The sequence below is a fragment of the Bombina bombina genome, chromosome 1, assembly GCF_027579735.1.
Source record: "Bombina bombina isolate aBomBom1 chromosome 1, aBomBom1.pri, whole genome shotgun sequence".
NCBI lineage: Eukaryota > Metazoa > Chordata > Amphibia > Anura > Bombinatoridae > Bombina > Bombina bombina.
The window spans coordinates 488,571,711-488,594,949 of NC_069499.1; the positions used below are offsets into that span (position 1 = coordinate 488,571,711).

The 23,239-nt window shown below is 37.7% G+C and overlaps 1 protein-coding gene across 1 annotated transcript in view; it reads left to right on the top strand.

Annotated features, from left to right (window-relative positions):
- The window catches only part of SENP2 (SUMO specific peptidase 2), a 162,079-nt gene that overhangs the window by 92,778 nt on the left and 46,062 nt on the right, over positions 1-23,239 (top strand). Inside the window, exons 11-12 of the mRNA XM_053712852.1 lie at positions 7,865-8,068; positions 8,215-8,294. Coding sequence (XP_053568827.1) covers positions 7,865-8,068; positions 8,215-8,294 — 284 coding nt within the window. The remainder of the gene's footprint in view (positions 1-7,864; positions 8,069-8,214; positions 8,295-23,239) is intronic.

Consider the following 23,239-nt stretch of genomic DNA (forward strand, 5'->3'; position numbering starts at 1 on the left):
AGAGGAGTTTTTTTTATTTGCAGAGCGGACATCATAGAAAACACAGAGGAATTCATTTGCCTCTCATGATGGTATTATTTTCTATGGGGACGATCTTCAGCGCCGCGTAATTTGCGCGCTTTTCTCCCCTGTGTCGCATTATTGTCTTTTTTCTTGCGGTAACATGACCGCACAGCTTTCTCTTCCACTGAAGCGGATATTCATAGTTCTACGCAGTCTTCTGGTCTTTCATAGCGGAGTGTCTATGGACTGTCGGTATTACATACGGTGGAGGAGGAGACTGATCTTATAAGTTGATTGTGATAAATAGCGCTTTTTTGTCTGTGCGGTGACACCGGAGGGGTGAGTCTCTCCAGCAGAGCTGGGGATATAGCGGTGCCTCTTTTTTTCCTTTTAAATTTTAAAAGTATCCTGCATATTTAATTTGGATTTAATATATATTTGTGTTTGATTATTTGATAGGAATCTATTAGTTTGTTTCTATTGAACCAATAGTCTATAGGACATTATGTAATCTGATAAAAAAATCTTTCTATGTCCTTTGATAAATGTTTATATTGTCTTGAGGCTCAGGTTATTCCTCCTGTGCAGTTTTGTTCTAAGTGTTTGAATAAAATGTTGCTTTCAAAAAATAGATACCCTCTGAGCCATCTGCCTCTCAGGATATTGTTGTCAGGACATGCCTCATCTTTCTCCTCAGACGTCCCGTCCTTGGCAGTTACACAAGCAGTGCCCTGCGGTTCCTCTGTCAGTACCTGGGGGTGTATATTTACCAGGTGATTTTGCTGCGCAACTTCTGCGGTTTCTGCAGCTATGAGTGCCTTGCCTATCTCCAGGTAAAAGGAAGAGAACATTTAAGAACATTTCCTCTAAGTCAGGAATTTCTGATAATGCCAAAGCTGCTTTAGTCAGTTTGTCTCAGTTATCTGAAGATGACCATTCTTCAATAGCTTCTGAGGGCAAAATCTCTGATTCTAAATCTGCTGCAGTTAGTACAGCAGATTCAGAGGAGGTTAGTTTAAGATTTAAGCTTGAACACCTCCGTTTGCTACTGAAAGAGGTTCTAGCTACTCTGGAGGATTCTGAACCTACAGTCGCAGAGACTCCTAGGGTTAATAAACTAGAGGTGTTTTTTTGCTGTGGTGTTATGTTCTTTTTTTTTTTTTTAAGATCATAAACCTTTTTATTGAGGTTTTAGTAGATAACAACAAACAACAATACATGACTTTTCATAACAATAGCAGGTATTCATGTCATGTACAGGTTACATTATTAAATTACATAAATAAGTGAGCATATATTTGTTGTAATGAGTGAATATATACTTGCAAAAACATTATGTACAATAACTTATGGACATTAGCCGAATGAGACAATTAAGGCATAAACAGATTGATACATATACAATTTGAACCTCCATTTTTCTAGAGAAAAGTACCTCTCTTTACACAATGCGTCTCTCTTGGACCTGTCTAAATTGAATACCTAAAGTAGAGGTAGGTTAGCAAGTGAATAGGTCACTCGTGCACCTTAATGCAAACATTTAAGAAAACTTAGCATCTGATATTATATATGTAATATGCAGTGTATTATGACATGAGAAAATATTATTTATAGATTATTCTTATCAATGTTTATAAGTGTAATATATTTATAAGCTTATGCACCATTGAACTCTATCACTATGTTTAGGCTCCAATGTGTTCTCATATTGAGAGCATATGCATAAAGTGCCAACAGGAGGATTTTGTAGTTGTAAGCTGTATTATATATGAACCGAAAAGAGGGCTTAATTAAAGAGAGAAAATATATTTCTCAAGAAATAATCCCTCTTGTATCCACTAAGATACAAACTAGTCTAAACCAGAGTTATATGCCCCCCTTATAGGCTGATTAGAGGAGAGTTAAACAGATATTGTATTAGCAACCTTGAATATGCATTGTACACATTTTTAAAGCAGAAATCTTAGCTAGTAGTTGGTGCATGAGTGTCAATTTATTATGTGATTCTATGGATTTATAAGCTGCTGAGCAACATTATCAAAATATGCATATATTCTGTATCAAGATAGTATCACCAGTTGTATGGAGGAGCAAGGAAAGTAGCTATTGTAAGTGATCTATCAGCCATGGTAAACTTCTGTAAAATAATTTACATTCTATTTAACGTTTATAATAATCAAACAACCTACTCCTAGACATCCGCAATGTATACAGTATACTAGGATGCTTAATCCAAATGCAAGTACAATTTTGTAGTACACAAAGATTAGCTTATATTGCTGACTATCTCTCACATTAGGGGGAATACGTAGCTATATCTGAAGGCGCAAATGAACAAAGCCCAGAGCACAACAGAGTACTTCAACATATGACATTGCTGATTTATGATTAAGTCCTCATGGAAGGAAAATTATCTGCGGGAAAGTCTGTGCAGACATATCTCAGCATATCTAAGAAATGTAACCAATTCCTATTCTCCATGAGGATCCAACTATTCTGGGTAGGTAAGAGTTCAAGACCTGTCTGGCATTCCATAGTGTTCTGAGGACTATATTTGTGTATCGATCTCCGGCAGACTGGAGGTATCTTTCAAGTGAAGTATCTATTTTGGGCTTCATAACAACCTGGATCCCAATGGAAAGAGTCCAGTGCTCTATACTCCGCTCTTCTCCGATCTTATTGAGCCCTTTTGGGTATTGATTGTTGGTGTAATCGCCTCTAACTTTGGTGTGACTCTTGGCTGCATCCTCCTTGGCTGGGGTACATATCAAGGTTAGGCACTTCTCTTCTACGCACTTAACTCCAGTGTAGTAAGCAGGAGCTGTCCCACTGAAGCAAGCTCTGAGATTTGACTGTGAGGGACTGCAGTGTTTATGTGGTCCTATCTCCTCCATCACAATCGGTTTACAAGGTCTTCCTCTAGATACAGTGTTCTTAATGTCATCATAAGGCTTTCATATCCGTCGTGCATCTTATTTTATAGCTGATGAAGCAGTCTTCTTACTTCTTCTTTGATATTCAAGAGATAATAACAGCAGAACAAAAGCTGCTCAATTCGGGTGACGGGGGGGTTGTGTGCTTGAGTGAAGGCCATGGCCTAGATTCACAATAGACTAGTTCAGGTCCCAGGAGCTCAAATAAGGTAATCTCGGTATACCTCAAATCAGCAAGATGCAAAGTAGCTTAACGTTGTAAATATGAGGTGGGATGGGATAAATTCAACCAAGAGATTATTGGATTGTTAAAAGTGCTCAGAGAACTTTATAAACTGCGACCGATCATGCCCGCTTCCTAGGCATGCACACCTCCTAAATAGAGTTTTTGATGTCGAGCCTAGATCTGTGGAAGTATTTCCTGTTCCAGATTGTATGTCGGACATTATTTCTCAGGAATAGGAGAAGCCGGGTGTTCCATTTTCCCCGTCTTTAAAAAGATGTTTCCTGTTGCTGACTCTGGCGAACTTTGGCGCACTGTTCCTAAAGTGGATGGAGCTATATCCACATTAGTCAAGGGAACCTCTATTCCTCTAGAGGATAGTACCCCCTTCAAAAACCCTATGGATAGGAAGCTGGAGGGGTACTTAAGAAAAAAATTTCTTCAGCAAGGACTGTTATGGCAGCCAGCTGCTAGTATGGTGGCAGTTGCTAGTTTCGGCCTCTTACTGGTGCGACTCCTTATTGGAACTTTAAAACTGGCTAATACTTCCATTTGTGATGCAAGTAGTATGTCTGAGCGCAAAGACTTCTAGTCTTGCCATTCTATCCTGTAGAGCCTTGTGGCTAAAGTCTTGGTCAGCAGATATGGTTTCCAAATCTAGGCTTCTATCTCTTCCTTTCAAAGGGAAGACCTTGTTTGGTCCTGGTCTGGCTGAGATTATCTCCACGGTCACGGGTGGAAAAGGAGCCTTTCTGCCCAGGATAAGATTAGACCCAAGGGTCATCAGACTTTTTAAATTTTCATTCCTTTCACAACTTCAAAGGACAAAAATCCTCTTCATCTTCCAAATCGGAACAGACCAAGTTCTCTTTGAGATCCAACAACAACCTTGGCAGTCCAAGAAGCCTTCCTCTGAGAACAAATCAGCATGACGGGTTTGCCACCGATCCGAGGATGGATCAAGTCAGGGGAAGATTCTTTCTTTCAAGAGGCTTGGATTTGCGATGTTCCCGATCATTTGCCGGTGGAGGTCATATCTCAGGGTTACTAGATAATAGGATTCAAATCTCGTCCGAGAGGCAGATTTCTCCTGTCAAGATTATCTGCAAACCAAGAAAAAAAAGAGGCCTTCTTAAACTGTGTCAGGGATCTCTTCTCTAGGAGTAATAAATCCTGTTCCGCTAACGGAACAGGGTTGAGAATTCTAATCCAACCTAGTTGTGGTTCCCAAAAAGGAGGAAAACTTTCGACCCATTCTAGACCTGAAGTGCCTCAACAAATTTCTCAGTTATGTCCTGCGAAACGGAGACGATTCACTCCATTCTCCCCTTAGTTTAGGAGGTTCAGTACATGACCACTATCAACCTAAAGGACGCTAACCTCCATGTTCCTATTCACAAGGATCATTTTTAATTCCTTCAGTTTGCCTTCCTCGACAAACACTTCCAATTTGTAGCCCTGCCTTTTCGGCCAAGCCACAGCCCCACACATCTTTACGAAGGTTCTAGGGGCTCTTTTGGCAGTAGCCAGACCTCAATGAATTGCAGTGGCACCTTACCTGGACAATATCTTGGTTCAGGTGCCGTCTTTTCATTTAGCAAAATCCCATACAGATTCTGTTGATTCTCCGATCTCACGGCTGGAAGGTGAATCTAGAAAAGAGTTCCTTGGTACCAAATACTGGGCTATGTTTTTTGAGGACGATCCTAGACTATCTCCATGAAGATTTTCTTAACGGAAGTCAGAAAATCCAAACTTCTTTCTGCTTGTCTTTCTCTTCAGTCATCTGTACACCCCTCAGTGGCAGTGTATGAAAGTAATTGGTCTAATGGTGGCTTCCATGGACATTATTCCTTTTGCTCAATTCCATCTGAGACCTCTACAGTTATGCATGCTCAGACAATGGAACGGAGACCACTCGGACCTCTCTGAGGCTACTCCTAGACAACCTGACGAAAGACTCTGTCCTGGTGGCTCTCAGGACCATCTGTCCCAAGGCACATCATTTCCTGAGACCATTCTGGGAGTTTGTGACTACAGATGCCAGTCCTTCAGGCTGGGGGGTAGCAGTTTGGGGTACCTTAAGAGCTCAAGGCATTTGGACTCAGTCTGCCCTTCCAATAAATATCCTGGAATTGAGAGCACTCTTCAATGCCCTAACAGCTTGGCCTCAATTAAGTTTGGTACGGTTTATGAGATTTCAATCAGACAACATCACTTCGGTGGCTTATATCAACCATCAGGGAGAAACAAGGTGTTTCATAGCCATGATGGAGGTGTCTTGCACTCTTCGATGGCCAGAGTCTCACAACTGTCACATTTCTGCCATCCACATCCCAGGGGTGGGCAACTGGGAGGTGGATTATCTAAGCAGGCAGACTTTTCACCCAGGGGAGTGGGATCTTTATCCGGAGGTATTCTCCATGATAGCTCTCAGGTGGGCAGTTCCGGAATTGGATCTGATGGCGTCTCTTCTAAACACCAAGCTTCCGAAATACGGATCCAGATCAAGGGATCCACAAGCAGCTCTAGTGGACGCTCTTGCGATTCCGTGGGATTTCGGTCTGGTGTACCTGTTTCCTCCATTTGCCCTCCTTCCTCGGGGCATAGCTCGTATTAAACAGGAGCAGACTTCGGTGATTCTAATCGCTCCATCGTGGCCTCGCAGAATTCGGTTTGCGGACCTGGGGAAAATGTCATTCTCTCCCCCTTGGAAATTGCCGCTGATGAAGGACCTTCTACTTCAGGGGCCTTTCCTACATCCAAACCTATATTCTCTGAAGCTGACTGCATGGAGATTGAATGCCTAGTCTGGTTTAGATGAGGTTTTTCTTAAAAGGTTATTGACAACTTGTTCCAGGCTCATAAGCCGGTAAATCGCAAGATATATTACAAGGTTTGGAGCACATACCTTTACTGTTGTGAATCTCGGGTTTCCTTTGGAATAAAGTGAGGGTTCCCCGCATTCTGTTAGTCAGTTTGCTGAAGGGTCAGATTTCCGCCCTTTCTGTTCTGTTACATAAACGTTTGGCCGACTTACCAGACGTTCAGGCCCTGGTCAGAATCAGGCCTGTGTTTAAACCTGTTGCTCCTCTGTGGAGCCTTAATCTCGTTTTTAGGGTTCTGCAACAGACCTATGCACTCTATTAAGTTATTGTCTTGGAAAGTTTTGTTTTTACTAGCTATTTCTTCTGCTCGTAGAGTCTTGGAGCTTTCTGCTTTACAGTGTGACCCCCTTATCTTATTTTTCATGCAGATAATGCAGTCCTTCTTACCAAATTGGGTTTTCTTCCTAAGGTGGTTTTGGACCATAATATCAATCAGGAAATTGTCGTTCCTTCGTTCTGTCCTAATTCCTTCTTCTCATAAGGAACGTCTGTTACACAACCTGGATGTAATTTGTGCTTTAAAATTCTATCTGCAGGCTACTAAGGATTTTCGGCAATCCTCTGCTCCTTTTTGTTTTTTTCTGGCAAACTTAAGGGCCAGAAAGCCACTTCAACTACTCTTTCCTTTTGCTTGAGGAGCGTCATTGCCTATGAGACAGCTGGACAACAGCCTCTTGAGAGGATTACGGCTCATTCAACGAGGGTTGTCTTCTCTTCCTGGGCTTTTAAAAACGAGGCTTCCGTGGAGCCACTTGGTCCTCATTGCATAATTTTTTCCAAATTTTACAAATTCAATGTCTTTGCCTCTGCTGAGGCTTCCTTTGGGAGGAAAGTTCTTGAAGCGGTGGTGCCTTCAGTTTAAGTCCACCTGTCTTGTTCTCCCTCCCTTTCCATTCTGTGTCCTCTAGCTTGGGTGTTAGTTCCCACTAGTAATTGGAATGGATTCATGTACTCTCCATGCCATTGGAAAGAAAACACAATTTATGCTTACCTGATATAAAAAATTTTTTTTAAAAATCCTGGCATGGAGAGTCCACAACCTGCCCTTATCTTAATTTTCTGACAGGATTTTAGTTTGTCATTTTTCTAAACGCCAGGCACCTCTATACCCTTTGTGTCCTCTTCTCTGTCCATATTCTTTCGGCAGAATGACTGGGGTATTGTGGGAAGTAGGAGGGATACTTAAAGGGACATTATACACTCATTTTTTCTTTGCATAAATGTTTTGTAGATCTATTTATATAGCCCATAAAGTAGTTTGTTTTTTTAAATGTATAGTTTTGCTTATTTTTAAATAACATTGCTCTGATTTTCAGACTCCTAACCAAGCCCCAAAGTTTTATGAGAATATAGTCGGCTACCTTCTCCAGCTTGCTCCTGTTTGTGTAAAGGGTCTTTTCATATGCAAAAGAAGGGGGAGGGGGGAGTGTCTTATTTCCCACTTGCAGTGGGCTTTCCAGCTACCTTTTCAACAGAGCTAAACTAAGAGCTTCTAAGTAAGTTTTTAAACAGTTTTATACTGGATTTTTATATCGGTATCTGCATCTTATTCTTTATAGTAGTGTATTACATGCAGTTATATGAAAATGAGTGTATACTGTCCCTTTAAAGCTTTGGGGTGTTCTTTGCCTCCTCCTGGTGGCCAGGAGTTGAATTCCCACTAGTAATTGGAATGGATTCGTGAATTCTCCATGCCAGGAAAGAGAAGAATTTATCAGGTAAGCATAAATTTTGTTTTTAAATACTTTTTTAATATTGTTGGTTTTCCAGTGCATCTATATTCCTGATCCTTATAGATTATGTATTTTTGTTTGTAGATTATCAATTTTTATGTGAGTCTTTTAGTTGAACGAAGTAAACAAAACGGACTTCCAAAGCTTCATTCATTCAGTACTTTCTTCTATCAAAAACTTCTTTCTGGGGGTTACCAGGCAGTTAGAAGATGGACTAAATGTGTTAATTTATTTGAAAAAGATATCATTTTGTTACCTGTCCACTTGGATGTTCATTGGAGTTTATTGGTAAGATTCTTCACATATTTACCTGATATTTTAGCTTTTATTATCAAGTTTGTATTTTAAAAGCTATTACTGAAAATTGTTTAATCACAAAAATGTGCAAATGTGTTCAATATCTAATACTTTTTTTTTTCTCTTTATAAATAAAGGTGTGTGACCTTCGCAAGAAAACTATTAAATACTATGACTCAGTTGGTCAAGACGGTTATTCAATTTGTGAAGAATTTCTGTAAGTGAAATTGTTTAAAAATAAAAAGTTGCACAATATTTGATCAGCCTCATTTTGCATTTTGAGCATTTGTATTAGTTTCAGTTTACAATTTTATAAATCATTTTTCAGGTAAAACAAATTCCAACATGTTTAATTGACGCTCTTTCATATGGAAGATAAATGGTAATTTGTAACGATTTCTTACTGCAGACCTGAGTGTATTTAACATTCAAGCTATTTACATTTGTGGGTAGTTTCTTTGACTTAAAGGGACAGTCAAGTAAAAGAAAAAAAAATCATGATTTAAATAGGGCATGTAATTTTAAACAACTTCCCAATTTACTTTTATCACCAATTTTGCTTTTTTCTCTTCATATTCTTAGTTGAAAGATAAACCTAGGAGGTTCATATGGTAATTTCTTAGACCTTGAAGACTGCCTCTAATCTGAATGCATTTTGACCACTAGAGAGCATTAGTTCATGTGTTTCATATAGATAACATTGAGCTCAGGCACGTGAAGTGACCTTGGAGTGAGCACTAATTTACTAAAATACAAGTCTGTCAAAAGAACTGAAAAAAAGGGGGCAGTTTGCAGAGGCTTAGATACAAGGTAATTAGAGGTAAAACGTTAAGTATTATAACTGTGTTGGTTATGCAAAACTGGGGAATGCGTAATAAAGGGATTTTTTCTTTTTCAACAAAAATTCTGGTGTTGACTGTCCCTTTAAATGGATAGTAAAGTCCAAATTAAACTCTCATGATTCCGATAGGGCATGTAATTTTAAACTGTCTATTTTACTTTTATCATTAAATTTGCTTTGTTCTCTTGGAATTCTTAGTTGAAAGCTAAACCTAGGTAGGCTCATATGCACATTTCTAAGCCTTGAAGGCTGCTTCTTATCTGAAGGCATCTGACAGTATTTCACAGATAGAGAGTTAGTTCATGTGTATTTTATATAAATAACGTGCTCATGCACGTGGAGTTAATTAAGAGTCAACACTAATGACCTGAAATGCAAGTCTGTCAAAATATCTGCGATAAGGAGGCAGTCAGCAGACGCTTAGATACAAGGTAATTACAGAGGTAAAATGTATATTTCTTTAACAGTGTTGGTTATGTAAAACTGTTGTTTGGTAAATAAAGGGATTATCTTTTTAAACAATAACATTTTTGGTATTTGCTATCCCTTTTAAGTATCATACATTTTAATCAGATTTCCGTGCCTTACAGGCATAGGTAGGTTAGACTTTATAAACAAATATCCAAACAAAGTAAAACAATGACCATAAATTTCTCTATCACTTCAAGGGATATGAAACCCAAAAACCTTTATTTCATGAATCAGATAGAACATTCAATTTTAAAACAACTTTCTAATTTTACTTCTATTATCATATTTCTTTCATATAATTAGCAAGAGTCCATGAGCTAGTGACGTATGGGATATACATTCCTACCAGGAGGGGCAAAGTTTCCCAAACCTTAAAATGCCTATAAATACACCCCTCACCACACCCACAATTCAGTTTTACAAACTTTGCCTCCTATGGAGGTGGTGAAGTAAGTTTGTGCTAGATTCTACGTTGATATGCGCTCCGCAGCAAGTTGGGGCCCGGTTTTCCTCTCAGCGTGCAGTGAATGTCAGAGGGATGTGAGGAGAGTATTGCCTATTTGAATTAAATGATTTCCTTCTACGGGGTCTATTTCATAGGTTCTCTGTTATCGGTTGTGGAGATTCATCTCTTACCTCCCTTTTCAGATCGACGATATACTCTTATATATACCATTACCTCTGCTGATTTTCGTTTCAGTACTGGTTTGGCTTTCTACAAACATGTAGATGAGTGTCCTGGGGTAAGTAAGTCTTATTTTCTGTGACACTCTAAAGCTATGGTTGGGCACTTTTTTATAAAGTTCTAAATATATGTATTCAAACATTTATTTGCCTTGACTCAGGATGTTCAACATTCCTTTTTTTCAGACAGTCAGTTTCATATTTGGGATAATGCATTTGAATCAATCATTTTTTCTTACCTTAAAAAATTTGACTTTTTCCCTGTGGGCTGTTAGGCTCGCGGGGGCTGAAAATGCTTCATTTTATTGCGTCATTCTTGGCGCGGACTTTTTTGGCGCAAAAAATCTTTTCTGTTTCCGGCGTCATACGTGTTTTTTTGACTTTCTTTTGCGCCAAAAATGTCGGCGTTCCGGATGTGGCGTCATTTTTGGCGCCAAAAGTATTTAGGCGCCAAATAATGTGGGCGTCTTATTTGGCGCTAAAAAAATATGGGCGTCGCTTTTGTCTCCACATTATTTAAGTCTCATTATTTATTGCTTCTGGTTGCTAGAAGCTTGTTCACTGGCATTTTTTCCCATTCCTGAAACTGTCATTTAAGGAATTTGATCAATTTTGCTTTATATGTTGTTTTTTCTATTACATATTGCAAGATGTTCCACGTTGCAACTGAGTCAGAAGATACTTCAGGAAAATCACTGCCCGGTGCTGGAGCTACCAAGCTAAGTGTATCTGCTATAAATTTTTGGTATCTGTTTTTCCAGCTGTTGTTTGTATTGCATGTCACGACAAACTTATTAATGCAGATAAAATTTCCTTTAGTACTGTTACATTACCTGTTGCTTTTCCGTCAACATCTAATTTTCAGAGTGTTCCTGATAAACATAAGAGATTTTTTTTTTTTTTTAAATCCATTAAGAAGGCTATGTCTGTTATTTCTCCTTCTAGTTTACATAAAAGTCTTTTAAAACTTCTCTTTTTTCAGATGAATTTTTAAATGAACATCATCATTCTGATACTGATAATGGTTCTTCTGGTTCAGAGGTTTCTGTCTCAGAGGTTGATGCTGATAAATCTTTGTATTTGTTCAAGATGGAATTTATTTGTTCTTTATTTAAAGAAGTATTAATTGCTTTAGAAATAGAGGATTCTGGTCCTCTTGATACTAAATCTAAACGTTTAAATAAGGTTTTAAATCTCCTGTAGTTATTCCAGAAGTGTTTCCTGTCCCTGATGCTATTTCTGAAGTAATTTCCAGGGAATGGAATAATTTGGGTAATTCTTTTACTCCTTCTAAACGTTTAAGCAATTATATCCTGTGCCATCTGACAGATTAGAGTTTTTTGGGACAAAAATCCCTAAGGTTATGGGGCTGTCTCTACTCCTGCTAAATGTACTACTATTCCTACGGCAGATAGTACTTCATTTAAGGATCCTTTAGATAGGAAAATTGAATCCTTTCTAAGAAAAGCTTACTTATGTTCAGGTAATCTTTTTAGACCTGCTATATTTTTAGCGGATGTTGCTGCAGCTTCAACTTTTTGGTTAGAAGCTTTAGCGCAACAAGTAACAGATCATAATTTTATAGCATTATTATTATTCTATAACATGCTAATAATTTTATTGGTGATACCATCTTTTGATATCATTAGAGTTGATGTCAGGTATATGTCTCTAGCTATTTTAGCTAGAAAAGCTTTATGGATTAAACTTGGAATGCTGATATGTCTTCTAAGTCAACTTTGCTTTCCCTTTCTTTCCAGGGTAATAAATTATTATCTCAACTGTTTCTGGAAGGAAGGGAACTTTTTTACCAAAGGATAAAAAATCTAAGGTAAATTTAGGTCTAATAATCATTTTCGTTCTTTTCCTCACAACAAGGAACAAAAGCCTGATCCTTCATCCTCAGGAGCGGTATCAGTTTGGAAACTATTTCCAGTTTGGAATATATCCAAGCCTTATAGAAACATATAGCCAGCTCCTAAGTACCCATGAAGGTGCGGCCCTTATTCCAGCTCAGCTGGTATGGGGCAGATTATTGTCAGAGTATATGAATATTATGATGAATATTACATATGTGTACATATATATATATATATATATATATGTATATTTTATACACTGTATATGTTAGATGAGAACTCAGGATTAATTAAACATGAGTTTGTTGAACACAGCTTCTAATACACGTCTATCAGGATTGACGATCAGTAGAGCCTTTTTGAAACACAAACATTTCTTTTCTAAAGGAAATAGCTCAGTGACCCTATTCATTTGACTATATATGCAGATTTTTATAACCTCAGAACATTTGGTGAGGTGAGAAAAGAATGTGTTCAAGGACCCCTTTGGAATTTGACACGTGTGATACAACAGTTCTATCTCACTGAATCTCTATTTGAAGACTTACTGCAAAAACCCCTCTTGGGGGAAGGTGACACAAATAAAATCAAATACACATCTGCACTGCTGGCTAAACAGGAAATATGCTGTTTTAAAGACTCTTACAACTCCTCATGGATTGACCCCATGTGATCGACATAAACAGGATTTATGTATTCAGGAAGAAATACACAGAAATGTCACATACTATATCTGGGTGGATGCAAATATCAGGAGTTTTAAATACTACCAATCTGGAGATATAAAAATAAGCTGTTATTTGCAAAGAAATGCCAGAATACTGATAAAATTATAATGCATTTTAAGCTAATAATTAGCAGTGTTAAATTACCTTAATATAATAAAATGTTAATAATATAACATATTTGGTATCAGAATAATCAGAAAAAATAACCTAATATTAACCATCTGTAATTGGGGTTATATATGATTAATGCAGAGAGTGTGATCTGATTAAATAACCATTTTATAAAAAAAAAATTAACTTGCTTAAAAATGTCAGAAATGCTGTATTGTATTGCTATGTTGTACTGTATGCTGCCACCTGGTGTTATGTTGCGAGAACTACAGCCAGAAGGTTCTTTCTGGCTGTTAAAAATGAAATTTCCAAGGGCCAATCCGATTTAGACTTCCCAGATAACCAATGGGAAGGTCAGCTCCCGTAGTGCCACCCACATGATGTCATCAATGATTATATAATGGGAGTGTTGAATGCACAAGAGAGAGTTGTCTGTAACTTGTTGAAAATTAGTGATCTGATTTTGGCTGCGATATACCTGAAAAAAAAAAAAAAGTTCACTTCAGCAAGGAGCTTAAAACTTATCCTTGATTTGTGCAAAAACCTTCTTTCAAATGAGATGACCTAAAGACCGCTACGAATTGGTTCAAAATTGGTGAAGTATATTGTATTTTAAATTGGTAGTTATAAGCCTAGGTATTGTTCAAATCTGTGTCTGAATTGGCTAAGTAACTCATCTATACAAGTTCTGATATTGTCGGTTAATTTTGTATTAGGATAAATTGCAGTTAAATAGCAGAATATATATTTTATCCTATTGTTTTATAAACACTGTTTAGAATTGTATTGCTTGGATGTTAAAGGTTTTTAGTCCCATTGTGTTAAATAAATAAGGCTGAATTGTGAAGGTATATTGTTCTGGGTTTTGTAAGAAGAATAGCATATCTTAAGAGTTGGTTCTAACGCATATAAACTTTTATTTAGTTTCCTTTTATTGCAAATATAGTTCAATATGTTTATGGATATTAACTAAATAAAAGAATTCAGATATTTATATTAATTGTATGGTCTAGTAGGTGCATGGTTGATAAGGGTTTCTATTTCTTTGTATTGTGTTTATAACCCTGCCATAAACTTATATATATTATTTGGATAGCACTGCTAAGATTTTCATAAATATACTGACATAATAATTGGAGGCATTGCATGAGATTTAATAATATCCATCATAATTGATATAATATATTTGTAAATAAACAGAAATTATTATAAAAGAAAAAAAAAAAAATTCATATTTCGATATTAATATTTTGAAGATATATTTTTTTTTTGAAAAGTTGAAATATTAATTTTCATATTTCGAGATTGACATTAATATCTTGAAATATTATTAAAGATTAATTTTGAAAAATTAATAAAAATATTAATTTTTCATATTTCAAAATTAGTCAAAAATATTAATTTTTCATATTTTCAAAGTTAATCAAAAATATTAATTTTTCATATTTCGGAATATTAATTTTTCATATTTCAAAATTAATAATTTTTTTTTGAAATATAACATTTTTCTCTCTTTTTATTGGCAAAAATTGTATTAGCATTTTAGTTAAATAAATACTAAACCAATACAATAATGTCTGTAGCCAGAAGTGACTCATTTAATTCTATACATAGCAATGAAATTGGTCCCATAACCATACCTATTACTAAAGGTCAGGTCCTTAAGAAAGATATCTTAAGTTACCTTAAAGGGAAGTTTAATATTGCGGGTGAATTAAATGATTTTATGGATATGCTTGAAACTAGGGCTAAAAATATTACCGTTAATAATAATATGTGGAATGAAGAGAATGAATTCTTCCAGGAATTATTAATGATTAATCAATGCAAAGATCCCAAAAAGCGAGAAGAACTAATACTAAAATCCTGGCCCCTTTTAATATGCATAATTGACGAAATGTCATTTTGTGTCACAGACAAACGATTGCGAATACAGGAGCTAGAAAATAGTATTCGTTCCTCGCGCAGACGCGAAGAGGGTTTAAAAATAGCCAAAAATAAAATGGATGAATTTGCCCAAAACCTAGCCACCTTAGATAAGCACAATATGGACTTAATCGCGCAGATACAAGATTTAAATAAACAGCTTGCGCAAAGCCAGAGAGAATTAAGCGATTTAAAAAGGTCATATCGCCATAATGAAAACCCCTATATTAGCAATGAGAATAATACAGATAATGCTAACTCCTTTAGCGAACGCGTCAGGGACGAGGTACGAAAATATATAGAACAACATAGACAAATGACCCCTAACGGGTCAGAAGTAGATTTCCCAAATAGACAATCCCCTCAGGATGTAAATCCAGAGGACAGCTGTAGCGCAGCTGATGCAGGGGAGGGAAACTCTAACAGAGAATCCCAAAATAAGTCTGATAAAGTCTATGATTCACATAAAATAATCACCTTTGTACAACGCGCAGTACCTATATTCTCCAATAAGGGAACAACATCTGTAATTGATCATTTACAGGCTTTTGAAAATGCGTTAGCTATAATGAATGTTACAAGTGAGAAATTGAAAATTGAATTTCTGCCTTGGGTATTTGACAGTAAGCATCACAAATTCTTTGCTTCACTAAAGGATATGAATATTCATTCCTGGAATGGGGTAAAACAACAATGCAGAAAAGAATTCGGGCAATATCGCACTAAAACTGCCGCAAAAATAGCGGTATATGGTTTAAAGTGTCGTGCGAATCAGAGTCCAGTCGAATTCCTTTCTGTATTGAAAAATGCGTACAGTATGGCTGAAGATAATCCCAGATTTGATGGCTCAGAATTTGTAAATTTATTTTTTGAAGCATTGCCTACACCCATCAAAATCAACTTAGCTAGAGATTTTGATGAGGACTGCTCATTGGAATGGCTGATCAAAGAGAGTACGAAGTTATACTCTATTCAGCAGTCCAGTGAGCAGGGGGTTAAAAAGGAGTCAAAACCCAAAATTGTGGCAGAAACTAGGGTGTCACCTAGCCCCCTCAATTTGGAGTCCAACAAGAGGACTTATGCAGAGGTGGCCAGTCAAAACAGGCCATCTCCACAGAGGTTTAATTCTGCCCCTCCCCCTACACAGGTTGAGGCGCAGGGAGACTATAACCAAAGTGGGGGACATAATCAGGTGAATAATTACTCACAAAGAGAATACTCACCAAATAATTGGTATCCGCGCAAGGGTAGATACAATAGACGGCGAAGATATTCTCAGGGTAACCAGACACCCCAGGTATATAATGCTCCCCAAAGTACTAATGCTGAACAAGCTGAACCCCAGGGGCAACCACGCCAGAATAGAAATAGTGGCCCTGATTCTGAGGGAACCCAATGGTCCAGGAATCAGTACAATGGGGCACCAAGAGATAGGCCCAGGGGTAGAGGTAACTTGTACAATCAGGTAGATATGCTGTTTACCCAATTAAATCGGTTGAGCGAACAAATCGCTAATATGAGTCAAAAATCTACGGCTCAGCAACCGAACAATACTTTTTTAGGGGTACAGCCAGTGGTCAGCAGTGGACCACAGGCACAGTCATAAATACTGCAGTATCACCTGAAGGGGAGGGGAGAGATATACAAAATGTAGTAATAAATATCAATGATACTAATCATGTTATCTCCCCACAGACCGGAAACGGACAAATTAGCTGTGACAATGAGCGATATCAGCCGGGAAAAATTAACCAAACTTTTCCTCTGCAGTGTTCTCTTAACATTATTTCCACAGATGCAGTACACAAGAACCCAGCTGACCTTGTCATAGGGGAAACAGGTAGGTATGAAATTTCCTCTGCATCGAATGACGCAGCGGATCCAGGTAAAACGTGGCGAAGCCCACAGATGTACAAGAATGCAAATTTTATGTGTGAAATGATAGAAACTGCAGGAAGATATTATGTACTAGTTGAGCTGCAAGATTCAGTCTCCAACCCTATCAGGGGATTAATTGACACTGGGTCACAGGCAACTATCTTATCCCACAGGTACTACACACAGCTAAATGAGCTAACACCCCACAAACCCAAAATAAGAGAATTTGACGGTTCTCTAATAGGTGTTGGGGGTGACTCCCTAAAAGTCTACGGTACTGCCTGGTTAAAATTTAAATTGGGGAACAGGGTCATAAGACACCCTGTCATTATAGTGGATCTGCCAACTGATCGTTTAATTATTGGTAGTGATCTCCTGAAACGATTAAGCACCATAATTGATTGCATAAATAATGTAATTTGGTCGCAAGTTAAACGGCCTATCAATTATGAAAAATCTGGTACATCTCGCACCCGACACAGCTGTCACGTGGTGGAAGAGAAACCAGATGCTGTGGAGATTCATTTCAGGAATAACTCTACACCTGAAATCACTATTCTACAAATAGATGATCAGACTCCTTTTAGTGGCTCTGATGGTAATACTTTTAAAATTTCGCCCGGAAAAATAGCGAATATCTCCCTAGATGGCGATATATTAACCATATCACTCCACAAGGGGGATCCTAAAATCCCTAAAGGGGGAGACCATGCTCAATACCTCACAGGGATTGAGAGAGTTAAAGAGGATCTATTTATCCCTATACAAGTGCATGACCTTGGTAAAACCAAGTATGCTAAAATAAATTTAAAACAGGAAGCTAGCTATATAAGCGAAGGTTTATTAGCGCAAATAGCTGAACCTAAAGTGATTAAATATCTTTCTCCCCAAGACCACTGTGTCAACGGCCTGGATGACAGGTCTGAAAGCTATAACATCACAGCTAAGTGCTTATTATCTATCTCTATTGGTAATAAGTCAGTGAAGCACCTGTTTTTAGTTTTAAATACTCCCCATAATCAAATATACATTGGCAATGATATCTTACATAGATATGCCATACAAATAGATTTGATTAATTCTTGCCTCTGGAGCAGGTTAAAGGGGGACCCTGAAGTATTTCAGGATGAAAATGCAGCCCTGAAATCAAACCAGCAATTGCCATATGCTGTGAATATGCAGGTATCTAGCGATGTTATAATTCCTGCTGGGGCTGATAAATTTCTTTTACCCTTACAGGTAAAGAGAGGTCAGAAATTAAAAACTTCTGAAACACTGATTTGCCTCTCCCATAGAATACAAAATCTGGGTGTCTCAGTAACCTACACTCCTATGGTGAATATTGGAACTGTTCCAATAAATATTATTGTGCATAACATGACCCCACAGGATATAACATTATCCAAGGGAACTACCATAGGATATGCACTGGAATCAAGTTATTACACTTTTGGATTCCAGAATAATGTAATTGGGCTAATACCTGAAGGATACCTAACTGAAGAACAATTAATAGAACAATCCTTTGCATCTATGCCAGAGGGTCTATTTAATATTCAGTCTATTTATCCCTTCAGCTCAGAGGAAGGCATCTGTAAAATTGAAGAAGCCTCTCTAGTGTTTGATCAGCCAATCAAACAGCAAGATTACCCCAATCCCCAGAGTCATGGGAGCAATATAAATTATAATCAAGGGGATCTCACCTCTAGGTTGGAAGAAGCCTATGAAATAGGACAGCCTGAAATCTTTCCAGGATTTCAGCAAATAGTCGAAGAGCAAATATCCTTAGCCAATGGCTGTTCTAGCGATGATGAACGCCAACAGCTGCGAGAACTCCTGATGGAGTACAAGGATATTTTCGCTAAGGATTCTTATGACTGTGGTACCACAGACTTGCACATTGCAAGAATACAAACAGATCCTAATGCGCCACCTGTATTTGTCAAACAATACAGACTTCCCTTAGCCTCATATGATTCTCTTGCAGAGATCATAAGGAATTTGGAAGAAAGAGGTATTATCAGACAGGTGCACAGCTCTTATAATAATCCTATTCTAGGTGTCCTTAAGCCCAATGGACAATGGCGTTTGTGTGCTGACTTAAGACAGCTAAACAAACGAGTATACATGTCTGGCTGGCCTGTACCATACATTGACCAGTGTCTAGCACAAATGCAGGGATCCAAAATATTCACTGCCATTGATTGTGCACAGGGATATTGGACCATAAAGGTACATGAAGAGGACCAATATAAGCTAGCATTCTCCTTCCAAAAGATTCAGTATGCATTCCAGAGACTTCCATTTGGATACATAAATTCTGGACATGAATTTGCTGTATTCATGCATAAGGCTATGCCTGACGCACTGGAAAGGGGGACCTTATCTTATGTGGATGATGTTTTAATCAAAAGCACAGACTTTGAAAAACACATTGCAGAGCTTAAACACGTCCTCAGCCAACTTAAAAGGGCAGGTGTCAAATTATCCCTGCAAAAAGCTCAATGGTGCCGCACTCGTGTAAACTTCTTGGGACATGAAGTTACTTCTGACGGATTAAATCCCCAGAAGAAAAAGGTAGAAGCGATAGTGAATTCTAAAAACCCAACTAACTTAAAGGAATTGAGATCATTCCTGGGTATGACAAATTATTCTCGCAAATTCATTGATAATTATGCGGAATTAGCTAAACCACTACTGCTTCTTCTGAAGAAAGATGTGAAATGGCACTGGAGTGAGTCTCAAGAGACAGCCATCAGAGAGCTGAAGAGAAAACTCACTCAAGCACCTTGCTTAGCGTACCCTGAAGGTGGCAAACCTTTCTTCTTAGAGACAGGTTACACAGATATAAGCATGAGTGCTGTGTTATACCAAAAGCATGATAATTTGAACAAAGCCATTGCTTATGCGAGCAAAAATCTATCCCCAGTAGAAATAAAGTTTAACGATTGCGAAAAAGCCCTCTTATCTACTGTATGGGCTCTACAAAATTTCCGCAGCTATATACAGGGCGAGAAAATTATTGTAGAAACGGCCCACCAGCCTTTGCTATATTTGCAAAGTGAGAGAATAAGAGATGGGAATTTGTCTAACAGCCGCATAACAGCGTGGACTCTTTCCTTACAAGGCTGGCCCTTAGAAATTCGCTACAAGCAGAATAAAAAGAATCCAGTCGCACAAGGGCTTGCTGAGCTCCACGACTGTACTGCTAGAGATCCTGGGGAAAAATTATCAGAAGATGATTTTCTGGAAGAACAATTGCTTTCCCCATATAAAATGTACAATGAAGACCATTGTCAAACATTACCTTGGGTATATGTTGATGGTTGTTCTTACCATGCCACTATTGATAATGAGCGCAGACTAGTCGCTGGCATTGGTATAACTGGGGCAAATGGATTCTCAAATATATCTGTAGGTTTCAACATTGGACCAAGATCCAGTCAAGTTGCAGAACTAACTGCTGTTTTCAAAACCATTGAAATGGCTATTGAACATGGTATTCATGAATTTGTGATCATAACTGACTCAAATTATGTGCGTGACAGTTTTGTTGAATACCTGCCAACTTGGAAAAGAAATGGCATGCAGAAAAGCAATAACAAACCAGTCAAGCATGGCAAATTGTTCTGCGAGATTGATAATCTGGTAGTATCCAATGATTTAACCATACACTGGAAAAAGACCAAGGGTCATTCCAGAGTTTTAGGTCCTGATAAGGAAGGCAATGACCTTGCGGACTCATTAGCCAAACAAGGAGCCATAACTGGAGAACTCCTTAATATTGAACACTTAATGGGTGCAATTCAGGTAGAAGCCATTACCAGAAACCAGGCAAAACAACAGAGTGAGCCTAACTTGGTACAATGGAGTCAGGATTCTCCTAGTGAGGACCTGATCACTAGTCAAAAAGAAGACCCCATTGTAGGCATCTTCTATAAACAAATAGAAGATCCTGAAAGCAACCCCATCTCAAAAGATGATTGTATTGGCAAAGAAGATCTGAGAATCTTAATAAAATCTAAATCACAATTCAAATTACAGGATGGTTTGTTAATTAGAACCTCCAAAACTGGCATCCAACAGTGGGTAGTACCCACCAAGTTCAGAGGTCTAATGCTTCAACATGCCCATGATGCTCCCACATCTGGTCATCGCGGTGCCAAACTCACGTACGAAATATTGCGTGACTACGCTTTTTGGCCACACATGTTGAAAGATGTTCAAACCTACTGTCAAGGGTGTTTAATCTGTCCACAGTTCCAACCCACTGCACCAACGCATAGAGCGCCATTGCAGAAAAGGGGGATGGTAATGCCATGGTCAGATATACAAATTGATTTTATTGGTCCGGTAACAAGGTCATCAAGAGGTAACAAGTACATGTTAACAGTGACATGCCTGTTCACTAAATGGGTAGAGTGCATTAGTGCACCTAACAATAGTGCTGAAACATGTGCAGCATTGCTCATCAACCATGTATTTTCCAGATTTGGTTTGCCCCAAAGAATCGAATCAGATCGGGGGACCCACTTCACTAGCGAAGTGATGACAAAAATGTGGAAAATACTAGGGGTTAAAAGAAAGCTCCATATTGCTTATAGAGCTGCCTCAAGTGGTGGTGTAGAGCGTTACAACCAATCCATTGTTAAAATCCTCAAAAAGTTTGTGAGTGAAACAGGTAAAGACTGGGATATAAAACTACCTCTAGTCTTAATGGCATTAAGAGCAACTCCAAGTAGTGCTACCAAGATGTCACCTTTTGAGCTGATGACTGGTAGAAGAATGGTTCTACCTCAGCATCTGCTGTACCGTACATCAGACCAAAATTTGATAAACGCTGCCAATACACATCAATATGTGGAAAACTTAAGAAAGCACCTGCAATATGCCTTTGCATTTGCTCAAAGGAATTTAGAAAGAGCCGCAACTGCCACTAAAACCTATTATGATCTCAAAACATCCAAAAAGGAATATGAAATAAATGATAAAGTTTATCTTTATAACTTTGGAAGAGATCAGGTTAGGGAGAAGAAATTTCTTCCCTCATGGAAAGGTCCTTTTGTCATTACTGACAAAATATCTCCAGTGGCCTATAAAATACGGATCCCCAAAAATGAAGGTTTCATAGATAAATGGGTACATATAAATCAACTGCGGGCATGTCATCCCAGGTCCCAACTACAAGTCATAGAGGGAGAATGAAGTGTCATATCCCCAAATGCACTAAAGACATACTGTAATTTAAAGATGCCTAACTGATAAACATGAAAGCTCAAAATAACAAACTTTCTTCATAAGAGACTGTCTATGAGGTATACGGTTGATCCTCATCAAATACCACTGACTTTAAGCCAATTCAAATACATGTGTCCTACATCTATTTGAAGTTGGAAGGGGGATTTATGTCAGAGTATATGAATATTATGATGAATATTACATATGTGTACATATATATATATATATATATATATGTATATTTTATACACTGTATATGTTAGATGAGAACTCAGGATTAATTAAACATGAGTTTGTTGAACACAGCTTCTAATACACGTCTATCAGGATTGACGATCAGTAGAGCCTTTTTGAAACACAAACATTTCTTTTCTAAAGGAAATAGCTCAGTGACCCTATTCATTTGACTATATATGCAGATTTTTATAACCTCAGAACATTTGGTGAGGTGAGAAAAGAATGTGTTCAAGGACCCCTTTGGAATTTGACACGTGTGATACAACAGTTCTATCTCACTGAATCTCTATTTGAAGACTTACTGCAAAAACCCCTCTTGGGGGAAGGTGACACAAATAAAATCAAATACACATCTGCACTGCTGGCTAAACAGGAAATATGCTGTTTTAAAGACTCTTACAACTCCTCATGGATTGACCCCATGTGATCGACATAAACAGGATTTATGTATTCAGGAAGAAATACACAGAAATGTCACATACTATATCTGGGTGGATGCAAATATCAGGAGTTTTAAATACTACCAATCTGGAGATATAAAAATAAGCTGTTATTTGCAAAGAAATGCCAGAATACTGATAAAATTATAATGCATTTTAAGCTAATAATTAGCAGTGTTAAATTACCTTAATATAATAAAATGTTAATAATATAACATATTTGGTATCAGAATAATCAGAAAAAATAACCTAATATTAACCATCTGTAATTGGGGTTATATATGATTAATGCAGAGAGTGTGATCTGATTAAATAACCATTTTATAAAAAAAAAATTAACTTGCTTAAAAATGTCAGAAATGCTGTATTGTATTGCTATGTTGTACTGTATGCTGCCACCTGGTGTTATGTTGCGAGAACTACAGCCAGAAGGTTCTTTCTGGCTGTTAAAAATGAAATTTCCAAGGGCCAATCCGATTTAGACTTCCCAGATAACCAATGGGAAGGTCAGCTCCCGTAGTGCCACCCACATGATGTCATCAATGATTATATAATGGGAGTGTTGAATGCACAAGAGAGAGTTGTCTGTAACTTGTTGAAAATTAGTGATCTGATTTTGGCTGCGATATACCTGAAAAAAAAAAAAAAGTTCACTTCAGCAAGGAGCTTAAAACTTATCCTTGATTTGTGCAAAAACCTTCTTTCAAATGAGATGACCTAAAGACCGCTACGAATTGGTTCAAAATTGG